The sequence below is a fragment of the Xiphophorus hellerii genome, chromosome 6 (genome assembly GCF_003331165.1).
Source record: "Xiphophorus hellerii strain 12219 chromosome 6, Xiphophorus_hellerii-4.1, whole genome shotgun sequence".
NCBI classification, from domain to species: domain Eukaryota; kingdom Metazoa; phylum Chordata; class Actinopteri; order Cyprinodontiformes; family Poeciliidae; genus Xiphophorus; species Xiphophorus hellerii.
Genome location: NC_045677.1, coordinates 28,459,252 through 28,470,382, shown reverse-complemented (window position 1 = coordinate 28,470,382; position 11,131 = coordinate 28,459,252). Strand labels below are relative to the sequence as shown.

General features: G+C 39.9%; 1 protein-coding gene across 4 annotated transcripts; it reads right to left on the bottom strand.

The window, feature by feature from the left end:
- Positions 1-605: 605 nt before the first annotated feature.
- Positions 606-9,830, bottom strand: znf622 (zinc finger protein 622). 4 transcript variants are annotated; one of them, XM_032564517.1, is made up of 8 exons: positions 9,660-9,830; positions 5,213-5,780; positions 4,183-4,449; positions 3,543-3,705; positions 3,296-3,408; positions 3,086-3,229; positions 2,213-2,377; positions 606-2,149 (listed from the first exon to the last, which is right to left on the bottom strand). In XM_032564517.1, exons 1-7 carry the CDS (start codon positions 9,675-9,677, stop codon positions 2,247-2,249), a joined length of 1,404 nt encoding a protein of 467 aa, XP_032420408.1. In that variant the 5' UTR covers positions 9,678-9,830; the 3' UTR covers positions 606-2,149; positions 2,213-2,246. The 4 variants fall into 4 exon arrangements, with proteins under 4 accessions (XP_032420408.1, XP_032420407.1, XP_032420410.1 ...); XM_032564516.1 differs by having other exon boundaries at positions 606-2,171; positions 2,235-2,377; XM_032564519.1 differs by lacking the exon at positions 9,660-9,830 and adding an exon at positions 7,089-7,223 and having other exon boundaries at positions 606-2,171; positions 2,235-2,377.
- Between the last annotated feature and the right edge of the window lie 1,301 nt (positions 9,831-11,131).

The following is an 11,131-nucleotide window of genomic DNA, read 5'->3' as shown; positions in this document are numbered from 1 at the left end:
TTTTGCTGATAACAGAAATTGTCTAAACTCAGGAGTTATACAACGATTTGTCATTTCATGCAATCATGCAAAACAAGGCACCAAATCCACTCAATCATGCTGTTTCCAAGCATCAATTTAAACTTTTCATTAACAGCAGGATGTCAGAAAAACAGCAACTTAAAGACTTTGAAGGAAGCTCATAAATTCTTGGTGAAACTCGTCTCATAAATCAGCATCTGAGTCGTAAACGAGCCGCTGCGGCCCTCAGACATCCATCACTCCTCTCTGACTCGCACAGATCTAATGCCTCATCTCTCTCCCACGTCGTCCGGATCAATTAGTCTCCTCCTCGCCGTCGGCCTGTCTGCGCCGCCCCTCCTCCGCGGCCCTTTCCTGTCGGCCGTGTGCAGCGGCGGCGTGCGCCCGGGCAGAGTGCCCCAAACCTCCGAAACCATCAAACACACTCAGGAAGTGGAGCGGCTGCCAAATATAAAGTGGAGAACCGCAAACAAATGGAGTAACTGAGCTCATTAATGCGGCGCAGCAGCGCGGAGGGGTCGCCATGACATCATCCGCTCCAGGCTCACGCTCATTCACAAATCTGACGTACGAGGAAGAGGAGGGAGAGACGAAGTTCGGCTTTTATTTTCATCATTTAACAGAAACGGGTCCGAGTCATAAATAATACTATTATAGACACGGTGGATTCTCTGAGGCTGTAACGGCTAAATGTTGAAAAACTAAATGTTTATCATATAAACAAACCAAATTAATGCAACTTTTATTAAAAATATGTTTTTATATATTAGCTAAAATTGTTACCATGTCCTGACAGTATAATATGAGACAGATCATTTCCTGGGCTGCTATTGTCATCTGAATGAATGCACCGCTCCGGTCAGAAACAACCAATCAGAGCCAGGAGGAGGGACTTAGCGCCGCCAATCATCCTCGTGAACATGTTGCTAAATGTGCTAACGGCGGAGAAACTAATTACTGTTACAGAAAAACTGTTTACCCACCGTCACTGATGGCTATGCTAACCAGAATTAGCATTCACAGCATGGTATGCTGACAGAGCGAAGCTGATTGACAACGCTAAGACCCGCCTCCTGGCTCTGATTGGTTGTTTCTAGTTAGCGCTGGGAAACGGCAGAGTGGATTGGTTTTTTCACACATTATGTACAAATTTACTTATTTATTTCAATAAATATGTAAAAATATACATATTTTAACAAAAGTTACATGCTGCATCTTTACCTGCTGCTGCAGTCCGGAGGTACGGCAGACCATCAGCAGCCGCCATGTTTGTGTTAAAAATGTTGAAAGTTGACATGAAATATGATTATCTAATTATGTGTTATTGGAAGATATGGTTAACGATACTTAAGCACAACTATATAGTCATAAAAAGCAAACAAATATTGATATAAATTACATAATTCAGTATTCAGCTATCGGCTAAAAACAGGCTGCGTAACGCTGGTCACACTCAGAGCCGACCCAAGGAATAAGAGAACCAAGCAGCTGCTAACATTTTAACACAGACCAAAGATCTAGGACTTTAACCTGTTTATTGGGAATTTAATTTAATTTAATGGTTTCAGAAGACATACATTAAAATATTTTAAATAGTTTAACATTTAAATTTAAGATTCAAAGGAGTGAAACATGAACACACTTCATGGATTTAATCCAACAGTTTCTGATCCGAGACGAGTTTCAGTTTAAAGTTTTCAGACAAAAATAATTTCCTCAAACAGCTGCAGAAAAAAATGATGAAAGGAAATTTGGTGTAAATTTTTTACTCAATGAGTGAATGAATTTAAAAACCAGGTTGAATCATATTTCAGTAGCATCATCAGTTTGAAATAATTTTTAATCTAATTAAGCCTCACCTGGAGGAGAACTCCTGAATATTTTCATATTATATGTGTGACTGTATTAGTAAAACATAAGAATAATTTGATGAATTTGAGTTTTGCTCTTTATTTTTACTTTAACGGTTGTTTTTCTAACGAAGCTGATCAGATTCAGTTCAGTTCAGGAAAACAGTTCCTCCTTTTTTCAGCTTTGCGGTTCGTTTTCAGCTCATCTCTGCTTTTCAATCAAGACGAGACAGAAAAGTCTGCGTTCCCCTCGTTTCCCGGCAGCCATCATCCAGCTGTAGCAGTCTGTGTCGCAGCTGCAGCAGTCTGTGTCGCAGCTGCAGCAGTCTGTGTCGCAGCTGCAGCAGTCTGTGTCGCAGCTGCTTCCTCTCCCTCTCAGAACATAACCTGCGCTCTGAAGTGCTTCTGCTTGGTGGCGTTGTTGCTCATCCCCGTCTTCAGCATCCAGCGGGATTTCATCCTCTGGACGTACTGCATGTCCCTCTGTCTCTGCTGGACCGAGCCGCCTGGACGGACAGACAGACATTTTGTTAAAGACACAGGAGGACAAACGTCCTGCTGAGGGAAGTCAGGGAATCACAAACAGTTCACTGACGTCACAGCTGGTTTTATGTAGATGTTTTGCGTTTCAATGATAAAAACACAAATCTGCTGTAAATATGAATCATGATTAACTGGTTATGGTCTGGCTGCTATGGTTACAATGATAGATCCAGAAGAGCTGATAGGTAATTGAACCTACATTTAGACCTGAACTGATCGACTTCTGCAGGATGTTTCAACCATAAAGGCTCTTTGCCTCCTTTTCCTATTTTATTATAAAATATTTATTTTTCATAAAGATTTTTCATAAAATATATAAAGATACATATATTTTTAAAATTGTTCTTTTTATAATGTATATCTATTTGATCAAATAAATGGATAAACTTTTTTACTGGGTCTGGTATATACAGCTGTCTATACTTTGATATATTAAAGAAAAAAGTTTACAGGAGGATGAATTATTGTTTAGGATATAAAAAATATTTGTTTGTTACTATTATTAATAGTAAACAAGCCAAATTTTGCTACAAAAAAAGGAAGCGTTTTTTTTAAAATCACGTCATGAAGCATTTCTAACCCAGAAGCATCAAACTGAGGATTCAGCCTCCAAAGTTTGATAAATGATCTTTTTCGTCATATTTTACTGCAGTGACGCAGCAGAGTCTCACCTGCGTCTCCCGCCCAGCCCAGGGCTCTGTACTGCCGCAGGACCCGGCCCACGGCGTTCCCGCTGCGGCCCGGAACCACGGCCCGCTGCGTCCCGAACCGCTGCCGGTAGTACCTCATGAGGGAGCGGTGGCCCACCTTGGCACCTGAGGAAACAAGCAGCGGTTTGAACGGCTTCCAGACCAAAACCAGCAGCTGGAACCGAAGGTCACCTGAAGGCAGCGTCAGCTCCATCGTCTCATCGTCGTACTCCAGGTTCTTCTCGTCCGGCAGATCCTCGTCCGTCCCTTCAACCGCTCCGTCGCTCCGGTCCGGGTAGCTGCTCCTGTTGGACAAACAGCAGCAGCACATCGGATCACGATTCCACAAAGCAAAGGAGGAAATCTGTTCCAACTTCAGGAAACAGTAAAGTTCACCGCCTCAAACTGAAGGTTTAAAACATCTAAACCAGAGAAACACCTGAAGTCGTAGAAATCTGCGAACTCCAGGGCGGCGTCTCCGTCTGTGAACAGCTTGCAGTGGCTCTTATCCGTCATGTGACTCTGCACCGCCTCTGTGGAGTAAAACGAACGCCCCTTCTCGTTGCACCACAAGCAAACGTTCCCAGCACCGACTTTCTCTCCTGAGAAAAAAAAGTTCAGAAATCTTCTTGTTTTGCAAAATAAAACTGAAATATTTTTGAAATAATCTAAAAAAAAAAACAAACTCAAATAAATAAGGAGATTTCTGTGATCCAAAAGTCAAACCAATGCAAGGAAAAACAAAGTTTTAGATTAATGACAGAAATTTTCTAGAAAAAAATTCTGAGTTGAAATTTTTTCTAAAACATTTCTAAGATTAATCTCAAAATTAGATGTTTTTTTTGGCAGAAATGTACCACTCCTTTTAAATTATGTTCAAGTTTAATGTTTCTTTTTTACTCAGCAAATGAAAAATTTAACCCTTTATGTTCTGGATAGAATCTTCAAACAAGAGAAAAGTCAGGTTTAAGAAAATAGACACTTAACAGTTGATAAGATCAATCTACTCAGTATCTGATATATAAAGCTAAATATGTAAAGCATGATGAGGAATGTGCAGCGATGTCCGTGGGACCCACCCAGGTACCGGACGAGGCCCCTGAGGTCCACCAGGAACTCCACGTCTGGGATGAAGAAGCTGTGGACTTTGGTCATGTGAGCCACGTTCTTCAGCAGCGAGCGGGAGCGGTGGGAGCAGAACAGGCAGTGTGTGACGGGGACCGAGCCCGGCAGGGGGCCCGACGTCCCCGAAGAGCCGCCTTCCTCCTCCTCCATCAGCTCCTCTTCATCCACATCTTCCTCCATGTCATCATCATCGTCATCCTCGTCGACATCCTCCCACTCCTCTGGAGGGTTTTACACAAACAGGTCAGACACTTTTCCCACAGTGAAATTTATATATTTTTATTTATCAATTTATTTTTGTGTGTTGAAAATTTCTTAATCTGGGACCTGAGTTCAAAGTTCGTACCACAAACTGAAGCTGGTATGACAATAAAAAAACCTTGAATCCTTGAATATAACATGTCTGTCTAAAACACATCCTGAACAAAACACTAATTGAATAAAAAATTCCCCAAATTTCAATGACTTTAATGTGTAAAATATAAGATGGTCAATAAGTCTCTGAGCCATTATGAGTAATAAATATTAATTATATTGAAACAATCCAATCTAAGAGCTGAGATAAATCACCTTCATGCTAAATTAAATGTTCAGAATATAGAAAAAAAAAGTCCAAACAGAAGATAAAAATGTCCTCACTAAGCTTTCTAGTGTTTAGCAAATATAATTTTAGTAATTCTAACTGAACTAAAATAAGAAACATTTGGTCTGATTTAATTTTGGACAGTTAGAAAAAATGTTCATGAGTCTTTTTATGATGGGATTTCAACTGTACATTTCCAAATTTAGTTTATTAATGAAACTTTATATTACACATTATTACTAAACTGTGCAGTTTGAATATTAAGCACTTTCAAGGACTTCACATAGAAATCAAAAACTTTCCAAACCCCTAATAGAAAGTCTGGGATTTTCAAGCACCAACCCTGAAAACAACAAATCTTCTTCATTTAAACATTTAAATGTTTTTTATTCTCTGTTTACCTTCTGCTGCTGCCTCTCCTCCCTCCTCTCTCTCCCGTCTCTTCACCTGCTCCTCCAGCCACACCAAGCGGGGCGGTTTCTCCGCCTTCGCCGCGGCGGCGGTCTGGACCTTGGCCATCTTGGCCGGGTCGGGCCTGTGCTGCTCCCTCAGCGCCTGCTGCAGCGCCTCGTTCTTGGCGTCGTTGTCCTCCTTCTCGTCGCAGACGCCCTTCTCCAGGTTCTTCTCGTTCATCCTCTCCACCTTCCTCTGCGCCGCCAGCAGCGCCTGCCTCTCCGCCTGCTGGTGCTTGTGGGACTGCAGGTGGTTCTGGTAGGCGTTGGCGCTGGAGAACTTCTTGCTGCAGACGCCGCAGCTCTCGGTGGCGGCGGCGTGGGTCAGCTGCTGGTTGGCGGCGGCCCGCTGCGCCAGCACACGCTCCTGGAAGTTCTCTGCGGTGACCGGTGGCATGTCGGCCACCTTGCGCTTCAGGTTGTAGCGGTGCCAGTCGGTTTTGTAATGCGCCCGCTGCACCTCGCCGTCGGCGAAGGCCACCCGGCAGCTGATGCACGTGTAAGACGCCATGGCGACCTGAAGGACACATCGCTCATGTTTAGACTTCTTAATCACAATAAAGACCAAAATATAACTCTTATTATCAGATTAAAATACAGAAATCAGTCTAAAAGTTTCTGTTTGAAATGTTTCAAACCAAATGTAATAATTACTTTTATTTAACCAGAAAATAAACTTGTTGACAATAAAAAAGTCAAGTGAAAGTTTATTTCTATAACTCATTTACAACCTCAGTGCTTCAAAACAATCACAACATCACAGGTAGACAGATGATAAAACAGAAAATAAAATTAAGTTTGTTAAAAATGACCAAAAACTGATATGAATAAAAACCAAGATATACTTAATTTCAGCTGCAGTGATTTCACACAAAAACTGAAATCAGTGAAGAGGACGACTAGGGTTAGGGTTGCCCTAACCCTAGTCCTCCTTTCTTTATTAATAGGCATGTCACAATAAGCAATAAATCAATTAATCACATGATGAATTAAAACAAGCTCAACAATTTCCATTTGTATTATTTATCGTTTTCATCTTTTCTCTCATTCTAACTAAATTGGATGATAAAAGTTTCAGTCTGCTGAAACAGACTATTTTGTTTCCAGAGATTTCATAATTTATTTTATTTATTGTTTCTGTTGTTTTGTTTATTTATTTGTGGATATTTACATGTCTTCCAGCTCCAGTGCTTAATGTCCATTCGAATTGAAAGTTTATTGATCTTTGAGAATGACTTGTTGCATTATTATTATTATTTTAAGTAAGTTGAGTCCTTAAGAAGCCTATATCAAAGAGAAATGTTTTTCAATAATAATATTTGTGTTTGTGGCGCTATGAATGCTGGGACATGCAGTCACAGCCACCCAGACCTTAAAATCATGTGATCCCTGGTTTAAATCACATATAGTCGCTTCCCTGATGTCAGTCAGCATCAGTTAAACTCGTCTTACTACATTTTGTTGCTGTTTTGGTTGTTTCTATATTTAATTGAGACCCATTTCTGTAATGTCAGCAGATAAAGACCGGCTGAAATAATAAAACGGTTTCTGGGCAGCTTCTTTCATCACATTATTTCAGAAGAAATTTGAAAACTTTTACACCTCAGCTAGCAATCTGTTAAACAGATTATCAATCATTTTAGCGATTACTTAGAAAAGATTAACCATAAAACGATACAAGTTTAGATAAACTGCCCTGATATCTGTTAGCAACAAGCTAGCCAAACTCCCAGCTTAGGGTAAACAGCCGATAAATAACTGAAGTTCGAACCTTTTCTACCTTCAACCCCATCTTAGAAAAACTGCTTTTACATCCAGTAATTACTTACTTATTTAACGTTTTCGCTGCTAAGACTGAGAGTCCGAGCCGTTTATTCTTGTAAACACGAGGGGAAACTGAGCTTTAAACTTCTTCTTTGAACTTCCGTCCGAATCCCGAACGGCGCTCTATCGCCCCCTTCAGGAGATACCGACGTTCTCATCATAGAAAAAGGCTTGATACGTCAGCACGTCCGCCATGTTGTGAGTGTCAAGTTGTTCTCGTAACTAAAGCAAGCAGCGAAATTGACTTTTAATTCACTTTTGGTTTAATAGCATTTAGAACAAAGATTCACATTCATTGACACAAACACGGAACAATATGCAAATCAAAATAAGGTGCAACAAAATCTCACCTGGGAAAAAATCTGAAGGAAACTACACTCATTTTTCAAGTTTGTTTTGTTGAGAAGATTTAAATGACAAATTCTACAGACAGATATATCTGATGCAATAGTAATTTTTTTTTTTAGGAGAAAGCTTCTGATAAGCTACATTTTTATATTTACATTTTAGTTATCAGTTAAAAATACTGCTAGATCACGGCTTCACAAAAGACACCAAGTAGGGTATCGTGAAATAATTTTCATTGTCATAGGAATGTGAGCCCTGATGTGTATTAAGGGCCAATAGAGACAAAATTAATTAAATGAATAAAATTAAGTAAATAAATTTACCATTAAGTGTCTCATTAAATAATGTAATATGCATTTTAAGTGATTAAAGTACATAATCCAAAATGATTTTTATAAAATAAATTCATTAAAAAACTTATACAATTAAATAACTATATGTATTTTATGAGGTCGCCAATCTCTGGCTATGTTACTTTAAGTCACAAGGCTGAAAAGTTTGGAAACCCCAGACAGCAGCAATGAAAACATTTGCTTTGAATTTCCAAACAGTGTAAAATAACATGTCCAAAAATTTTAAGAATAGACGAAAGTGACTCTCCACAGTTTTTTTTCTTAGTTCAAGTACAACCAAATGCATAAAACAGCAATACAAAACACGTCACAGAAAAATTCAACACAGAGAAATTCAAACTCAGTCTATCTGAGTTTACAGAACTCTGCAGCGTCTTTGGTGTAATAAATCCAAACCCCAGCGTGTAGCGGCTCAGTGAATCTGGTCTGGACTCTGTGGATCAGAGTCATGGATTCAGAGATGCTGTAGAAGGACAGAATACCTGCTCTGTGATCCAGGTACACTCCGACTCTGGAGGAAACTGGACCTGAGACAGGAGTTTTGATGTTCTTGTGAAAAAATGTATATTTTTTCTGGTAACAATCCAACGCCCAAGACTTGTGATTCCGACCAAATGCACATTCATTCCCACCTCCTGCTCTGCTGATATTATTGTATGAAACAGCTACAAATCCTCCCCTCCCTCTCCACTCCACCTCCCAGTAACAACGTCCAGTTAAACTCTCTCTGCTCAGGACCTGACAACACCCAGTGAATCTGCCTGGATGACTTGAATAAGACTGAGGTTGATTCATCAATGTCACCTTCCTGTTCCCTTCTGATAGCACCAACTGTGTGTGAGCCGTGTTTGGATCCAATGTGATTTTACATGCATATCTTAAAAAGTCAGATTTGCTCTTTGGTTCTTCTTCTGGCAGTAGAACACCCACCTCCCTGATTTTCAGTGAGATGATTTTATATGAGTCTCTCAGGACGTCCTGTAGTTTCTCTCTGAGCTCTGACACAGCTGCTGCCACGTCCTCAAAGTGTCTCAGAGGACGGATGTTGATGCTGGATGAGTGTGTAGACTCACTGAGTGCTGGCAGTGAGGGGTAGTTGAGGAGAAACTGGTTGTGATCCTCTGTGTGTGAGAGCTGCTCCAGCTCAGCGTCTTTCCTCTTCAGCTCAGTGATCTCCTGCTCCAGCTTCTCCTGAACATCTTTGACTCGACTCACTTCAGTTTCCTGCTGGGATCTGATCTGCTGCTTCACATCAGAGCTTCTTTTCTGGAGGAGACGGATCAGCTCAGTGAAGATCTTCTCACTGTCCTCCACTGTTTTATCAGCAGAGTGATTGATGGCCTCCACCTCCTGTTGAAGCAGCTTCACATCTTTCTCTCTGTCCTGGATTCTCTGCTGGATGTTTCCTTGTCTCTCCTCCAGCTCTCTCTGCCTCTCAGTCCTTTCTGCTGCAGCTGACACTGTGTCATGACCTTCATGTTCATTAATTAAGCAGTGACTACAGATACACTTCTGATCAGTGCGGCAGAACATGTTAATCACCTCATCATGCTTAGAGCAGATGTTCTCCTTGAGGTTCTTGGACGGCTCCACCAGCTTGTGGTACCTGAAAGTTGCTGAATAATGATGAGGCTGAAGGTGTTTCTCACAGTAAGAGGCCAGACAGACTAAACAGGACTTGATGGCTTTCAGTTTTCTCCCAGTGCAGAAATCACAGGCCACATCTTCAGGTCCAGCATAGCAGTGATCAGCAGGAGCAGCTTGGAGTCCAGTCTTCTTCAGCTGCTCCACTAAAGCAGCTAACATGGTGTTTTTCTCCAGGACAGTCCTTGGTATAAAGGTTTTTCTGCACTGAGGGCAGCTGTACATACCTTTCTTATCCTGTTCATCCCAGTGGGTGTTAATACAGTTCATACAGTAGCTGTGTCCACAGGGAATCGTCACCGGATCCTTCAGTAGATCCAAACAGATCGAACAGGAGAAAGTTTCTCGGTCCAGCTGAACTGCCTGCTGCTCCATTTCTGTTTTCTGTAACTGTGACTGTTGAGTCATACCTATATTTAAACTTGAGCACAGAAGGGGAAGGAACAAGCAAATATGTGACCTGACAGGAAATGGTGGGAATACCAAGAGTAGAGCTGTTGATCAGGTTTGGTCACAGTAAAATGTGACGTGTTTCTGTTTGAGTAAAGACTCAACCTGAAGGTTTTCTGTCAATCAGTTCTACTGTCCATTAAATTTCATTATGAGCTTCTTTTAGACATTTACTGGATAATAATAATAAAATTTTCTCCCCATCTAAAAAAACCAAATGCTGATTTTTTTTTAAATGCTGGAGTTTAGTTCAGAAAGCATTTCTTAATGACAAAATATAGAAAACCTCAAGAACTTATAAACGTCACTAAATCCTAACTTCTGAGTAATGACTCTATAAATTTAGTTTTTAATTCCGTCAAACTGCGATGTTTTGTTTGTTTGTTTAGATTTAAGCAACATTACAGGCTCCCGGGTCTGCAGCTCCCCCTTGTGGTGAACATCCTAAACAGCAACTCAACAGAAATCTTTATGAGGAGCAAAGATCATAAGATTTCCATCTGCTGACAAAAATACTGGCAGCAGCAGCCCACTGAAATAATAAAATATAAACATCTCAAACTGAGATTTCTTGTTATTCTTGTATTTGTTTTGTTGACATTTAATTTTTTGATGTTAGATCAAGTTAGAAAGAAGAACTATAACTCCTGGAAATCCCCTCATTTGTCATTGGTGGCTTTAAAAAAAAAAAAAAAAAAAAAAATATATATATATATATATATATATATATATATAATTAGATAAACTAAAATAAAAATCAACAATATTCCCTCATGTCTACAAATAAAAATATAATTAAGATCAAACAGGATGCTTTAAAATAATTTATTGAATTAATGACTTGAACGACATTAAAGTACATTAAATTTTAGCATTTTTAAATTATTTTCCACCTCAATCATATTTTTTCCTTAAATCCCATGCAGTAAGCTAATCCAAATTCACACAGCTGAGCTTTTGAATTATGGCAGAAATTAATAAATAGCAATCAGTGGCCTGGGGGAAATACAGGCTGGGAGTTTTCACATTATCGCGCCTCATTCTGGGTCACAATAAGTCAATTTGTTTTCCATTTTCTGCCATCTGCTGGTAAAATAATTGAGATGCATCACTTCTGATTAATGTGGTCAGAAATAATTGCTGGATTTGTTTGGTCAAATAATAAAAAACAATGTAATCTTGATCCTTTATTATTATTTTGCATTCATATGACCTTGCAGTTTAAAGCAGAAACTGTCACAGCTGGAAC

Bases quoted from the DNA above. Each gene is read 5' to 3' on its own strand.
- znf622 (XM_032564517.1), bottom strand. The intron at 3,409-3,542 runs GTGTTTCTCTGG...TTTGTCCAACAG, and splicing joins GCAGATTTCTACGACTTCAG to GAGCAGCTACCCGGACCGGA. The intron at 3,230-3,295 runs GTGACCTTCGGT...TTGTTTCCTCAG, and splicing joins GGAGCTGACGCTGCCTTCAG to GTGCCAAGGTGGGCCACCGC.